Genomic DNA, 15,925 nt, shown 5'->3' with positions numbered 1-15,925 from the left:
GATGTTGTGCCTGCTTTGTTTTCCTCAGTGGCCTCAGCCTATGGCATGGCTTACAGAGAGGAGTGAATGAATATGTGCACAGCAAAAGGTGGACTCATTCTGTACATACTTGTCCGTTCAGGTGTTCTCTAGGATAGCCCTGCCTCATTCCCTGTAAAGTGTAGAAGGGAGGGGTGGTCTGTTTGTAGTCATCAGCCCATGTGTAAGTCAGCAGGCCGGATTCTTGTTTGCCCCAGGACTGTGGCAGAATAATCTAAAGGTCCCTAGTCTACAGTGGCGCGCCACCAAGAAAAGTGATTCTTAAAAATCTCACTGATTTAGTGCTTTAAGATGTTGGTGACTTTGTCCTTGTACTCTTTCTATTATCTGTTTACAAATGAATATTAGAGGGTCATGGTCACAAATGAGCATCATCAGTTACATGCTGTTTGTGTTTCTATCCTATAGCAAGTACTTTTTTTTTTGAGATGGATTCTTGCTCTGTCGCCCAGGCTGGAGTGCAATGGCACGATCTCGCCTCACTACATCCTCTGCCTCCCGGGTTCAAGTGATTCTCCTGCCTCAGCCTCCCAAGTAGCTGGGATTACAGGCTCCTGCCACCACTCCTGGCTCTTTTTTGTATTTTTAGTAGACACAGGGTTTCATCATGTTGGCCAGGCTGGTCTCTGACTCCTGACCTCAGGTAATCTGCCTGCCTTGGTCTCCCAAAGTGCTGGGATTACAGGCATGAGCCACCATGCCCAGCCCTGTAGCAAATACTTAGATGCTATTATTCCTGTGTACATGTCTTACATTTTAGATATAAGGGGAGAACCATTCATTACCTATAGTTTACTTTTTTTTAATAGCTTACTCTTAGAATGGAAAATTAAGTATGTTGTATATCGCTACCAAATTTTATAATGTAAGGACCAATTTATGCCCCTCTTAATGCTTAGATCTGTTGCTGATACAGGAATTCATTGAAAATACAATTTTCTTTTTCAGAAATATCCTGTATTGCCATACTTGGTTTTAGTATTGAAACAATTCCTATTGCAGAGGGACCTTAATGAAGTATTTACAGGTGGAATTGGTTCTTATAGTCTCTTTTTAATGGCAGTCAGTTTCCTTCAGGTAAGTCATATGGGTATACCATGCTAGTGCACACTAAAAGCAAAAGTGATCAATCAGCTGGGAAACATTTTGGAAAAAATCAAAATCAACCTGTAATTGCATTGCTTTCCTTGATTCCTTACGGTTTTTCCCTTTAAACTGGGTACATTTTTATCATTTAGCAAATACATATTTTTAAATTCCTGTGAAAGAATATTTTTGGTTTTAAATCCCATATATTCTAGTATTTTTCAGACTTTTCACTGCAAATTTTAACATGCAGAATGTACGGCCTGGTTTCCATAAGCGTAAATAGTATAAGTGCCAGCAATAAGAATGTCTTCTAAGCAGCTAAATCTTGTAAGTTTAGTTGGAATTGAGATTTGCTATTTGGATGAGCAAATTCGAGTCTTAGTATTGTAAATGGGTGTGTTTATGTGGCGCAGGGTTGCCAACTGCCTGAGTCTATTCGTGAGTCAGAACGACTTTGCTGATGTCTTGGGCCAAGCCAGCCCTGGTCGGCAGCCTGGTGCACCTGTAAAATTCAGCCTTACAAACAGTCTCCCACCATTCCCGCACCATGGGACTTTAGTGTTGTGTGTAACAGCAGTATAGGCTGCTGTTATCCCATTATCAATTGACTGCTGTGCTAAACCAAAATTATAATAATATTGCTTGTAGAAGTTAGAATATAATTTATTCCCCCTCTCCTTGATAATTTAGCAAAAATCCAATATAATTTCTTCTTTTCTGCTTTTAGTTACATCCCAGGGAAGATGCTTGCATCCCCAATACAAACTATGGTGTTCTCTTAATAGAATTTTTTGAATTATATGGACGACACTTCAATTATTTAAAGACTGGCATCCGGATAAAGGATGGTGGTTCATATGTGGCCAAAGATGAAGTACAGAAAAATATGCTAGATGGCTACAGGCCATCAATGCTTTATATCGAAGATCCTTTACAACCAGGTATTGAAATTAGGTAAATTTTTGGGCATTCAAAGAGAGGGCACTGTCAGTCACCTTATTATACTTTAAATTCTCTTTAGATGAAAAATGAAGGAACAACTTCTAATTGTTACTCTTTTTTCATCAAAATATTTCATGAGCAAACATACTAAAATAAACAGACACAGACAATAGAAAAACACCTTGGAGACTTCCAGATAAGTAGGGAGTAGAATCTGTTTAACCCTAAAAGCATAGTAGAAAAGGCATTACTTATTTGGATGGATTCATGTTTGGTGGCTGCTTCTCCTTTTTCTTGGGTCCTTATTGCCTTGATTATAACCAGTTGTCAGCAATTAATGAGGCTTTAATGAGATGATTCTGAAGTCCTTAGAGGCAGCAAGCACAGTAATATATCTTTGAATTCATGAGCAGAAGGATGCAAGGAGACAATGTATTTTCTTTTTGAATTTCTCCTTTCCTCTTTGATTTTGCATGTCTCTTTGTGCTTTTTCCAGCTTCGTGTGGGCTTGAAAGTAAGCAGAAAGTAAATTCCTTCCATGCTTTTTTGAAGTTCTGTTTGCTTGCTTGTGTCCTGATTTTTCTGAGCAATATTTTTTCTTGATATAATTGTAAAATATTTAGATTCAGCGTTGTTGGACTTCAGTGGAAGTGCTTTTAGTCATTTGCTTTAATGTGTAAACTTTGAAAATGAGTAAGGAAAGGGAGTGAAAAGATACAGTAGTTGCCTAGGAACCATTTCTGGCTTATTGAGCTGCCTTATAAACATTAATAGTTCTATGTGTTTATTCACTGAGAAAACATTACATTGATTGGGAGCCTGCTGTGTTCAAAAGCATTGGGCCAAAGGACACGAAGACTTTTCAGCAAGATGATCCTTGCTTTTTAGGGGCTCATAATTTAGAGTGATAAATAGATATATAGCTAATATAAACCCAAAAAATATAGAAGTATTTCTAATGTAACTTGGGGTTTCACTCTTAGGAGTGAACAGGGCGCTATTTCTTTTGTTTGCATAACTGTTTATGTATGGAATGGGATAGTTCTTGATGGGCCAGAATACATTTCGACAACTGATACACCATAATGAAGTACCAACTGCATGATGCACATATTCAGAGACTGGGGAGCTTTGGGAACAGCTCACAGCTCAGCTTCCAGGCACAACTCTGGTGGGATAGCTATGGCCCTTGCTCTCCTGGAAGAGGGTCGTCAACATTTAGTGCACATTAAGCACAGTCAAGCTTACTATGTTACCTATATTTCTTTTAAAGGTAATGATGTTGGAAGGAGTTCATATGGGGCCATGCAAGTGAAGCAGGCCTTTGATTATGCCTACGTTGTTTTGAGTCATGCTGTATCACCAATAGCAAAGTACTATCCCAACAATGAAACAGAAAGGTAAAAGTTCATGTGTAACCAGCCCATTGTGTCAAAATTGGTTGTGGCTTCTTATCTTCAAATTAATGTTATTCCCTCCCTCTCCCTTTCTTTTTAAACACGTGCAGCATACTAGGTAGAATAATTAGAGTAACAGATGAAGTCGCCACATACAGAGATTGGATATCAAAGCAGTGGGGCTTGAAGAATAGACCTGAGCCTTCATGCAATGGTAAGATATTTTCCTTGGTCGATTGACTGAGTATTAGAGGCTTTTCTGTGTTGTGTGCGTTTAATGGGAAGAAACGTTTTCCAATCTTTTGCCACTCTTTCAGGAAATGGTGTTACCTTGATAGTAGATACTCAGCAGTTAGATAAATGTAATAATAATCTATCTGAAGAAAATGAAGCCCTTGGAAAATGTAGAAGTAAAACCTCGGAATCTCTTAGTAAACACTCTTCAAACTCTTCATCAGGTCCAGTGTCGTCCTCTTCTGCCACACAGTCCAGCTCTAGCGATGTAGTAAGTATGATAGCCTCAGCTCTTCTGAACTCAGACGCATGCACGTTCTCTTGCTGGGGTTAACGCTGTCTTGAAGGCTAAGGCTACTTCCTTTGCTTACATTTTACTGGGATATTTTAATAACTTCCATGCTTGTACTTTTTCTCAACATTTTGTTATGAAAAATTTCAAGCATACAGCAAAAGTGAACAAATTTTAGTGAGCATTCATGTACTCACCAATAGATTCTGCCATTAACCTTTTACTTGCTTATCTCATACCTGTCTATCCATCACTCTATCCATTAATTCATCTTATTCTTTGATCTATTTCAAAGTAGATTACAGACATCAGTTCCCCTAGAGTACTGTAGCTTGTGCATCCTTGTAGCCAGACTCCAATATTTGTTTATTGTTTTTTCCCTTTTTTTTCTTTTGAGACGGGGTCTCCCTCTGTCGCCCAGGCTGGAGTGCAGTGGTATGATCTCAGCTCACTGCAACCTCCGCCTCCCATGTTCAAACGATTCTCCTGTCTCAGCCTCCTGGGTAGCTGGGATTACAGGCGCCTGCTACCACACAGGACTAATTTTTTTGTATTTTTAGTAGAGACGGGGTTTAACCTTGTTGGCCAGGCTGGTCTCAAACTCCTGAACTCAAGTGATCCACCTGCCACCTTCCCAAAGTGCTGGGATTACAGGCGTGAGCCACCGTGCCCAGCCTATTTTTTCCTTTTGATATGAAATTGACATATAAGGAAATCTTAAGTGTACATTTACTAAATTTTTTTTTTAAATTTCCCTAATTGTTTTACTTTCAGGGTCTAGGTTACTTGCTCATATGTTCACTAAATTTTATCAAATACATACATACACATGTATAGCCCAAAATCCTAATAAGGTACAAATATTACCGTCAACCCAAAGAGCAAGCTCATGATTCTTTCATCAATCCCTAACCCCACCCTCAGAGGGAACCACTGTTACAATTTTTTTTTTTTTTTTGAGATGGAGTCTCGCCCTGTCACCAAGGCTGGAGTGCAGTGGTGTGATCTTGGCTCACTGCAGCCTCTGCCTCCCGGGTTCAAGCGATTCTCCTGCCTCAGCCTCCTGAGTAGCTGGGATTACAGGTGCACACCACCGTGCCTGGCTAATTTTTTTTATTTTTAGTAGAGACGGGGTTTCACTATGTTGGTCAGGCTGGTCTTGAACTCCTGATCTCGTGATCCACCCGCCTCAACCTCCTAAGTTGCTGGGATTACAAGCATGAGCCACCCCACCTGGCCTTTAACATTTTTCTTTCTTTCTTTTTTTTTTTTTTTTTTTTGAGACGGAGTCTTGCTGTGTCACCCAGGCTGGAATGTAATGGCATGATCTTCGCTCACCACAAGCTCCACCTCCTGGGTTCAAGCAATTCTCCTGCCTCAGCCTCCTGAGTATCTGAGATTACAGGCACGTGCCACCACACCGAGCTAATTTTTTCTATTTTTAGTAGAGATGGGGTTTCACCATGTTGGCCAGGCTGGTCGCGAGCTCCTGACCTTGTGATCTGCCCACCTTGGCCTCCCAAAGTGCTGGGATTACAGGTGTGAGCCCAGCTGTTATGACTTTTTGACACCATAGTTAGTTTTGCCTGTTTCAGAATTTCATATATATGGAACCACATAGAATATACTTTTGTGTAAGGCTTCTTTCACTCAATTTTTTTCAGCTTCCTGGTTGAATTTTGTTTGTTTTTTTGTTTTTTTTGTTTTTTGAGACGGAGTCTCGCTCTGTTGCCCAGGCTGGAGTGCAGTGGCGTGATCTTGGCCCACTGCAAGCTCCACCACCCGGGTTCCCGCCATTCTCCTGTCTCAGCCTCCCGAGTAGCTGGGACTACAGGTGCCCGCCACCGCACCTGGCTAATTTTTTGTATTTTTAGTAGAGACGGGGTTTCACCATGATCTCGATCTCCTGACCTCGTGATCCACCCGCATAGGCCTCCCAAAGTGCTGGGATTAGAGGTGTGAGCCACTGTGCTCAGCCAAATTTTTTTTAATTGAGGTATAATTAACATAAAATTCAGCATTAAAAATGTACAATTCAGTGGTTTTTAGAACATATTCACAATGTTGTATAGCCGTCTCCAGTAATTCTAGAACATTTCCATACCCCAAGAAGAAACCCTGCATTTAGTAGTAGTTTCTCCTAATTCTTCCTTCCCTCCCTTATCCTCTGGTAATTTCTAATCTACTTTCTCTTTCTACCCTGATAGAATTTTTTTTCTTCCCCCATCCTGATAGAATTTATGTGTCAATTATAACGTAAGTTACCTTTTAAAATCAAGGTTAATTTGTAGTTTACTGATTTGATATCTAAAGCAGGCTTACCTGTTTGATTTTAACTTTATTAAGTGTAGGACATGAAAAGTAATCTAAATATTGTATGTTGTTGATGACCGTGTGTCAATATGGAATCATAAATCCTCCTGTGCAAAATCTCCCCGTGTGCCTTTTTGGTTCCTAGAGCAGTATGCTCTGGAGGACAGAATGCCAAGCTAGATGTCACAGACACAGGGAGATGGAGTCTTGGGAAGTGAGAGACTGCGACTCTGAGATACTGGGTAAAGTGCCAGGGCCAGGGTGGAGACCTGCAGAGAGACGTAGCATTGTCATGGCCCAAGCAGCCCAGAAACAGGTGGGGCTCAGCCCACTGTCGCTGGGAAGTCTGCACCCACCCACACCAGTATGTTTGGTTGGAATGATCATTGATTTGTCATTACAGACAAATGACATCTTGTGTCTGGCTGAAGCCAGGGACTAGGACCTAGGTTCCTCACTCTTTACCATACTCTTTCATTTTCTATAAATAAGAAAACAAATAAACTCAGACCTCTGTGAGCTCCTTCAAGGTAAGATGTGGGCAGTGGATTTAACAATGAACAGAAGCTCTCTGATAAAATCAGTCACTTTAAATGTTTAGAGGAAAATTTAAACAAACAATTAATTTTGTAAATTCCTCAGTGTGCTTCTTTTAACTCCCAAATGTTTAAATTTAGTCTAGAGAGTACTTTAACCAAAATTGTTTTTCTTTCTGAATATTGAGTATCTAAATTACTAATATGTCACATTATAACTCATGTGACTTGTGTTAGGATTCCGATGCAACACCATGCAAAACCCCGAAACAGCTGCTTTGCCGTCCGTCCACTGGGAACCGAGTAGGGTCGCAAGATGTATCCCTGGAGTCCTCTCAGGCAGTTGGCAAAATGCAAAGCACCCAAACCACTAACACATCCAACAGCACCAACAAATCTCAGGTATGTGGAACGTGGGTTTTTAATTGTTAGTGTTTGATACAAAATATTTAGAGTTTCCTACATGTGAATAATATGCAGCATGGGTTTGAAGAAAACGCTAGATTGAAGAACAAACTTACTTTATTCTAAGAGATTCCAACACATGACAGTGCTTCTAGGAACAGGATGTCCTAAGGATCTTTGTGAGACACCATTGTAACATAAACCTCTTCAGAAATCTATTGACTGGTCCTTATAAGATGTTCCAGCCAAACTACCATATAAAAAATGTTTCAATTGTACATGAAATAAGCTGGCATGAAGGTTTTGTGAGGCCTCATGGCAGTGTGCATGTCTGGGAATAATGTATCCTTTTCTAATATTTTAATGTTCAATACCTTGTTGCCCGTGTTGAAATGATCAGCTGGCTGTCAGGCATGGTCAGTTGATTAACATTAGCCTGGACTTAAAAGGCCACAGAGATACTCTAGTTTAAGTTTTTTTGTTGCCTAGAATTGTCATTAACTGAGTAATGACTCAGAGTGAGGGGAGGAAGCCATTGATATGGGGCTCTGGCCTGAGGCTGGGTCACTCCTAACTATAACTGGGAACCTGGGAAGAGGCCTCTTGGCTGTTACCTTGTGTCTGATTTGACTCACTGAGTTCATTTTACCTCCGTGGCTTTTAGCCATGTATGCCAGACACAGACTCAAAATACCAGTTCAAGTGACAGGGTTGACAGAAGGGACTGGGGTCATGAGAAAGCCACAGGCCATGAATAGCAGGAAGGGAGCGGCCACCTGTGCTGACCCCAACCTACCCGCGTGCCTGTCATGTCCAAGAGCCTCTTCCCGCTATGTGACTTATGATGTGGTATTTGGGTTGGTAGGTTTCTTAAGAAAACCTTTACATCCCACACACACTGTTAAGAAGGTAAGCGAGTGGTCTATGCTTTTCAATATTTCCATTAAAATAAAGTAAGGGTTTCAGAGCTAAAAAGAGTTAACCCCTGTAACAGCTTTTTCTGCCCACTAGATAAGTCAGTGGTCAGTAAGGTAACTCTCTAGCCAGCATATTCCTAGTTTTGAAAGCTGCCCCAAATCCAGATGCTTTTCTGCAATACTGATGTCTTTGTGGTCGTTTTCTGTTTCTGCAGCATGGATCAGCAAGGCTCTTTCGTTCTTCCAGCAAAGGCTTCCAAGGTACAACTCAAACAAGCCATGGTTCCTTGATGACAAACAAACAACATCAAGGCAAATCCAATAATCAGTATTACCATGGCAAAAAGAGGAAACACAAGAGGGACGCGCCCCTCTCAGACCTCTGTAGATAGTCGGCGCTGCGCGGTGGACTGTCTTCTCTGTGCAATGATCTCATGCTCAGGACAGTTGCGCAGGGACTCCTGGGAGACATTCAGGAGCCTCACACTGTTCAGACGTTGATTTAGCAACTGCGTTTTTTCCCAGCTCGCCACAGAATGGATCATGAAGACTGACAACTGCAAAAAAAAAAAAAAAAAAAAAAAAAAAAAAAAAAAAAAAAAAAAAAAAAGCAAGCATAAAAGGGGGAAAAAAAGGCTGCTTATTTGATAAGTCATATGCTACAACAGGGTCATTTTAAGATTTAAAGCTTGAATGTAAAATAAATATATTTCTCATTGGCTTTATGCAGAGTTATAGGGAATAGTATTCAGTGTTGGTAGGGTGATAGAAACAATATCAGAGGATAGGGTGGGGAAGGAAAACAAAGGTATCTGATAGGAAGTCCAGATTCCAAAGGGGAAAGTGATCTGTGCATGTTTTTTTTTTTTTTTTAATATTTTTGCATATATTTACCATTTTATTGTGTGTATGTATAGAAGACCATATAGGAAATTGATATTTGTAATAGTGGATTTGTTAATAATACTTTTTACATAACATTACTGTTTAAATTGTAAACAGATTTTTTCTCAGGATTAGTTTGAAAAATAATCTAAATTGTCATCTTAACATCCATATATAGGGAAGTGATTAGTTCTATTACTCAATTTGTTTTTCTCAGCATTGAAATGACTTAATAGAACCCTTGTGTCCTGCTGCAAAAATTTCTCCTCTCTAAAGAAAAGGTTTATGGTGGCAAATGATGTTTATTTTATTTTGTAAAAAAAAAAAAAAAAAACTATGTACTTTGTGTAAACACTGAAAAATCTCTGGTCATCTCTGAGAATTAACTTGCAACTGTTTTCTATAGTGCTGTCGTCTTGGGCAATGGGCAATTACATGACTTTGTGTTTGCTGCCTTTGCAGTCTTTTTTTTTCCCCCCCATTTCTTCCTAATAGGAAAAAAAAACCCCAAAAAACAAAACCAAAAAAAAAAACGGCCACCCATGTCTGGTCTCATTCCTGTTGCAGTGAAACTTCGAGTTCCACAGACTTTGCATGCTGGCTTCTCTAACCCTGTGTGCTGCGTGTGCCTGTTTCTCATCTCTTATTCTTTTTAAAATTCATGCTTAACTACTGTGGGAGAATAACTGTAAACAGCTTTAATTAAATCATACTTATAAAAAACTATTTTCTTATATTCCACTTTATGCTTTTGGTATTGTTGATCTTTCCAAATTAAATGGTCTTTGATAATGGATCTATTTTGTATTGCCTTATTAAGACCAAATACTTCTTGTCATCCCATTCTTTATCCTCTTCTTTCATGGAATTGTTATCATTAATTAAAACTTTTTTAAGCATTGGCTTGTTTCAATCATACTGTAAATTTTGGTTGTAGTCAGCTTTGAGTGCAATGAGATGTATAATTCTGTTATCATTACCTGTTGAGTTTGAAACTCAGTTGGGAATATTTAATATAATAGAATGTAAGTGACATTTCTGAAAATGCTTTCTTTCAGGGTGAAAGCTCTTATGTTTAGCATCAGTGTGTATGGCTCTGTTAAATACAGCCATTTCTGAGACAAGATTCTTTTATATATATATACATATAAAGTACTATTGGCTTTTAGGAGTTTCTTTTATATACATTTATGAAATACTGAAGACCAATCAGACCATTAATGGACACTTAGTGTAACTTTTTATAAAGAAAATAATGCTAAAGTAAGACCAAAACTGATGTCATCACTGAAATTAACAATTTTCAATATGTTCATATTTTAATTCACAATGGAAAAATGTGTTCCGAAACTGGAAACTCATAGTACTCGTGTAAACTGTGGAAGATTTTAAATGTGATGTTATTTTGACAATGTTTTAAATTTTTGAGTCACATTCTGATCAGAATTTTTATCGAGATGTTGAGCTTTTGTTTTTGAAACTAGTTTGTCATAACATTGTGCATAATCACAGTATTTATTTTCTAGGACAATTGTGAATGTGTAGACTTATGTTTACTGCTAAGGGAACAATTATTTATAAAATAATATTAAATCCAGTATTAGCTGCCTATTTCAGACACTTAATACTTGCAGAGATCTATGTTACATTTACCACACTGAAGTTTTTTTTGTTGTTTTTTGTTTGTTTGTTTTTAAGGAATCACCCTCATTGTTGAAAGTAAATGTACTCTTAGGGTGCGAATATTAGTGTTCCAATAAGCATGTGATTATATTAAGGTGGTGGTAGCGGGAAGATAATCTTGATTCCATTGGGAATCTTAGGTTTTCGTAAATTTATTGGGAAAATAGTTTTTCCTGTACTGCTGAAGTTTCTTTTTGGTAAACAGTATCTTTCTAAAAGAAAAAAGCATGAAGGAGAAATTGAGGTGTGTATACATTTCCTCAAATGACCAGCATTGTATTCGTGAATACTGTGTATCTTGCAGTGAACAGTGTGGAAGCTGTTCATTTTTCAATCTGAAGTAAAATACTTTCAATAACTTTTAGTTTGCCTGCTCATTTGTTTTATACATTTCATCTCTCTATTTGACTCCTATCTTACTTCTTTTTTGAGTTTTAATACTTTCTATAAAGATTTTGTGAATATATCAGAAATGTGTCATTTATATATTATAGTCCATTCATATCCATGAATCATAACCTTCCTTTGCTAATACTTGTAGAATGGGATTTTACAAATTCTGCCTTACTCTGGTGACATTTCTCTGGCAGTCATGTATGTGTACCTGGCCATTAGAAATATTAATATTTAAATACTGTTTTTTAGAGGTGCTGATGGGTTGGTGAGGTGTCAGCACAAAATCTTACGGGTTATGTTTTATGATAAAAGTATATCCATTTTTTCCCTCCAGCTTTAAGGTGACTGTGAAGGTGCCTGGTTTTGAACGTCTTTGTTTGGTTTGGAGATGTTGCACTCAGTTTTCAAATCTAGCTTGGATCTGTAGGACCTATGTTTTTTATAAGTAATTGCCCTCCAGTCTTCAACAGTTGATTCTGTTATATTTTTGGCCTGTTTTGAGTGTACTTTACCTTTACTTGCATTTTGAGCCTTATTAATATTTAGCTTATTTGATTTGGCTCCAGTATTCCTAGATGAAATCTGCACAGGGCAAAACATGGGCAATAGGGTGAGCATTTTTAATTGTCTTTTTCCACTGGAACCTTATATATCTCCATGTGTTTTCTGCTCATTCCCTCCCCCATGAAATGGTAAGTGTACTTGTGTTTGCCTGAACCTATGGACTAGTGTTTGGGGTTTCTGGAAACACTAGAGGGTCAGAAAAGAGTAATAACCACGTGAAGTGCAGGATTCTCTTGCTGTGACGTGTTCGTTGCAAAGCCCTCTCCAGCGACTGGGAGGTGTAGTTGTTAAGGTTGATCTGTTAGAAATCACCATTATGAGGTATTAGTGGTAAATGTTGCTGATATTTTTATTGGTCATGACTACCTCTCAGTTTTACTTTAATATTGATCTATAGTTTGATCAGTTCCTTGAATTCTAACATGTTGATTTCTCAATGTTTCTGTCACTAACCAAGAATGTTTCTAGACAGTTGGTTGCTTCACAGTCAAAATTAAATGGTAAACTATCAAAAAGACATTCCCAATTTTGCTGTGATAAATATTGAAACATTAAAATTAATGAACAGAAGAATTTATTCTTACCCATCTATTCTTCTCCTAGTTCATTACACTTTTTCAGTTACTGGAAAGGCACATTCTCTAAGTATTTGGTGAGCAAAATATTCTATAAATGCCTCTAACAAACCTAATTGAATATAAAAGTTACATTTAGTAGTTACTGTTGATAGTAATTTTCATCAGGGTCATAGTTCATCTAGTAAAATATTTAGAGAATGACGTTAACATTCCAGCATTAAAGTGGGAACAAAGATTTGTATGTGAAATTCCTTGAAAGAGTTCATCTTGCCTTGGTTTCTGACCCTCAAGACTAGCTACCTGCCATCTTGTCAGAACATTTGTGGGTAGAATAAGTGTTAAAGATCAAATTTTAATGTGCTCCTTGATATTTAACATAGCTAAGAAACAAGCCAGATTTTACTGCAGAAGTTATTTACATGATTTGAAAACTCGACCTAACTGGAAGCCTTTTTCTCAGTCATCTTGTTCTGAGCCATCTTGACTTCACACCATTAGCAACTTTTCTTTTTTTTTGGTCAAAGATAATGAGCTAAATATATGTAGATATTGAATGTTGACAAAATTATTAACCAGAAAAATTGCTTATAAAGTCTGCTGATCTATTTGATATCTAGAATTAAATATTTGAGGACAGTTTTTAGTTAGTAAACTGCTAATGTTTATTTTACTGTCTCTCAGGTTTTTGGTTTTTTTAAAAAAATATGTTTGGCCTTTACATTTTCTATTTAAGTGTGTACTTTATTGAGTTTAACCTTGTCCATAGCCTAGTAGCCTGAAAGAAAAGGAGGCGGAACCAGAGAGATGGATGTAGTGCATTCACTTTGGTTATTATAAATTTGTGGTAGCTCCTGGATTTACTGAGAGATATTTTAGTTATGTCAATAAGAACAGCTAATGATGTGGAAATCAGGTGTTCTCTTGTGTATTTCAGTGAACGTTTTTATTAGTATTTGCATATCATCTCTAGTTCTACGTTTTAACTTAACGTCCTTGTGGCTTCACCACTGAGGTACCTTTCACTACACCAGCTTCTGTGTGGCTTGGTAACATGGAAGGTCTCTCCTAAGGACAGTCTGGACATATTTTGGGGGAATGTTATTTATCTTAAAGATGCCTAGAAACAACGCATATAGTACCAGTGAGAAAGTATGAAGTAAACAAGTTGCTCAGGCTGGGCATGGTGGCTCACGCCTGTAATCCCAGCACTTTGGGAGGCTGCAGTGGGAGGATTGCTTGAGGCCAGGAGTTCAAGACCTTTGTCTCTTAAAAACAAACAAAAACCTGAATGGTGAGGTGGGGTAGAATTGGGTAGGGGAGGGAAAGGGGGACTTGGAAAAGCATTCCCCAAAGCCAGTGACTTGGTGAAGTTCAGTACTTGCCTCTTAGAAGTTAGCCCATGCCTTTCAAAGAGAGTGAAATGATGGGTTATCAGCCACATTCTTGGAGTTAATATGTTTCTTCATCTTTCAATTTGGATTCTGTGCTATTCATAGCTCTTCCCTAAGACCATTTCATTATTACCTCTTATATTTAGTTGCAACTTATCATAATATGTTGTTTTGTCCCTAAACTTAATCTCCTAATTTTAAGATCCTCTCTGATTTTTGCATATTGAAACTTGCAGAAGTCACTTTTAAGAAGTCTTTTGAAAGTCTTGCAATCCTAAAATAAATCAAGCTTGTTTGTTAGAAGTGTCATGAGTCTCCAGTCTTTACTACTAAAAAGCAGCCCTGCCTTAACGCACATTGTTATGGGTGACAAGTGACGGACAACAAGTGTAGTTTCTGGATATAAAGAGTGAAGGACTATTGGGTTAAACATTTTTAGTGGAATATACATAGATATGTATATTTAGAAACTTTGGTGAAGCCAGTATTTGTTTTTAATAACCTTTTCATTTATTTCCTTCTTTGATTAGCATTGTCTTCTGTGTTAAGAAATGTGGACTCCTGTGAGGTGCTGGAGGTTTGAATCATCTTGAAAACTTTCCAGTCTTGTCTAGTTACCACTGCAGAGACACTAAGGAATTTACCAGAAAAAGATATTTGATACAAATGATTTAAGAAATCTCAACATTTCCTGAGGCCATATCACTGGGCAACCAGTGATGAAAACTATGAATGAATTGCACACCTGGAAGATTTTTTAAGCTAACGACAGTTTCTTCAAAGATGTCAATTATTTGCCTTGGAAATTTTATAAATTGCATTTCTATGCACATCTGCCCCTAGTGCTTACCACTTGGTTTATTATTCATAATCTGCAATTCAATAAAGGCTTTGTGCTTTCATTTATCTTCAAAACCTCTGGTATGAGCCCTTATGTAAAACCTGAATGACTACTTTTTCTAAAATTTAAAGACAGCTCTGTTTAGGCAGGTTTTCTTGTGCACATATGACATTTCTGTGGCTAGTTCTGTAAGCTGGTTCTCATCCTTTTTAATACTAGTACTGGGAGATGCTTGAGGATGTTGTTTTCATCCTACTCTGTCCTAGACAATGATAACCGTTTGACTCCCCCGCCCCCCAACAGCCACGGAAGATTATGGAAACTGATCTCATAGAATTTGGTTATTCACAAATGCCAGCCCAGTTTCACCCTCTACTTTAATGCAGGGGGTTATGGTTGCTATACTAAGCAAATGAAATGCATTACCATAGGTTGGGCAGAGTAACAAGTAACAGATAATTACAACAGAATAATGAAAACGGTTCTCCAGAGAAGTGAGAGAGGCAGGATTAGTAACCAAAGTGCAGCCTAAGGCATGTCTCAGAATTTTCCCTCAGCAGGATAGGATTTGGTTTGGACTGGTCTGTCTGCCTGGGAGCTAGCCAAGCAGTGACCAAAAAAAAATCTCGGATAGTTTCCCGTAAGATAATCCCAAACTGGCTTAGAGTGAAGGTGCTCAGCAGCATGTAGACAACTGGCGGGTGAAACCACACTGCCCACTCCAGCGCCATGTCTTTTCCCCCCCCCGCCTTTTTTTTTCTTCAGACAGGGTCTCACTCTGTCACCTAGGCTGGTGCAGTGGTGCCATTCCAGCTTACCGTAGCCTCGACCTCCTGGGCTCAAATGATCTGCCCACCTTGGCCTCCCAAAGTGCTGGGACTACAGGTGTGAGCCACCACACCTGGCCGATTTCTGCTGCTTAAACCTCTGCTGGAAGTGCTCTCTTTAAAAAGGCAAAAAAAGCAAAATCCTCCTAAATATTATCCCAAAAGTTTCTCAAATATAATAGTAGAGAATGAATATCCATGACAATTTTGTCCATCTACCTAGACACAGTGAATTATTTCACAAGTAACATATGAATGTATTTTCTATTGTGAAGAAATGTAAACATTTAAGTAAAAGGATCTAGCTGCACTTCAGTCCCTAATCCCAGTCATCTCCCCAAACCCATCCATCTTAGTATTATGGGACATAGCCTAGATTTTTTTTCTGTGCATTTATACACATGAACAAGTATAATTTCAGGGGGTCTTTCATCCTTTAACACAAATGGGATCGTATTGTAGTTTTCTGCAATTCCCCTACCATATAAAGATGTGTTTCCAGGTCAGTACACGTAGAGATATATTTCATTCCTTTTTATGCTGACTTTTGCTTGCAAGTTGCTTTGGCAAATTAATGTGTCAGACACATCAAGGCT

General features: G+C 38.3%; 1 protein-coding gene across 5 annotated transcripts in view; it reads left to right on the top strand.

Annotated features, from left to right (window-relative positions):
• TENT4B (terminal nucleotidyltransferase 4B) overlaps positions 1–14,576 on the top strand; it is an 85,345-nt gene extending 70,769 nt beyond the window's left edge. For 2 of the 5 annotated variants that reach the window (XM_050774795.1, XM_050774793.1), the window contains 7 exons: positions 988–1,116; positions 1,856–2,069; positions 3,344–3,470; positions 3,578–3,681; positions 3,926–3,972; positions 7,080–7,244; positions 8,380–11,087. In XM_050774795.1, the coding sequence (XP_050630752.1) occupies positions 988–1,116; positions 1,856–2,069; positions 3,344–3,470; positions 3,578–3,681; positions 3,926–3,972; positions 7,080–7,244; positions 8,380–8,556 (963 nt within the window). In that variant the 3' untranslated portion in view covers positions 8,557–11,087. Of the gene's footprint in view, positions 1–987; positions 1,117–1,855; positions 2,070–3,343; positions 3,471–3,577; positions 3,682–3,784; positions 3,973–7,079; positions 7,245–8,379; positions 11,088–14,191 lie in introns of those variants that run through there. The other 3 variants (XM_050774794.1, XM_050774791.1, XM_050774792.1) reach the window with 2 other exon arrangements.
• Positions 14,577–15,925: the final 1,349 nt, after the last annotated feature.

The sequence above is a fragment of the Macaca thibetana genome, chromosome 20 (genome assembly GCF_024542745.1).
Source record: "Macaca thibetana thibetana isolate TM-01 chromosome 20, ASM2454274v1, whole genome shotgun sequence".
Classification (NCBI taxonomy): domain Eukaryota; kingdom Metazoa; phylum Chordata; class Mammalia; order Primates; family Cercopithecidae; genus Macaca; species Macaca thibetana.
Note: the sequence above shows the minus strand (reverse complement) of the source record. Positions and strands in the feature narration are given on the sequence as shown.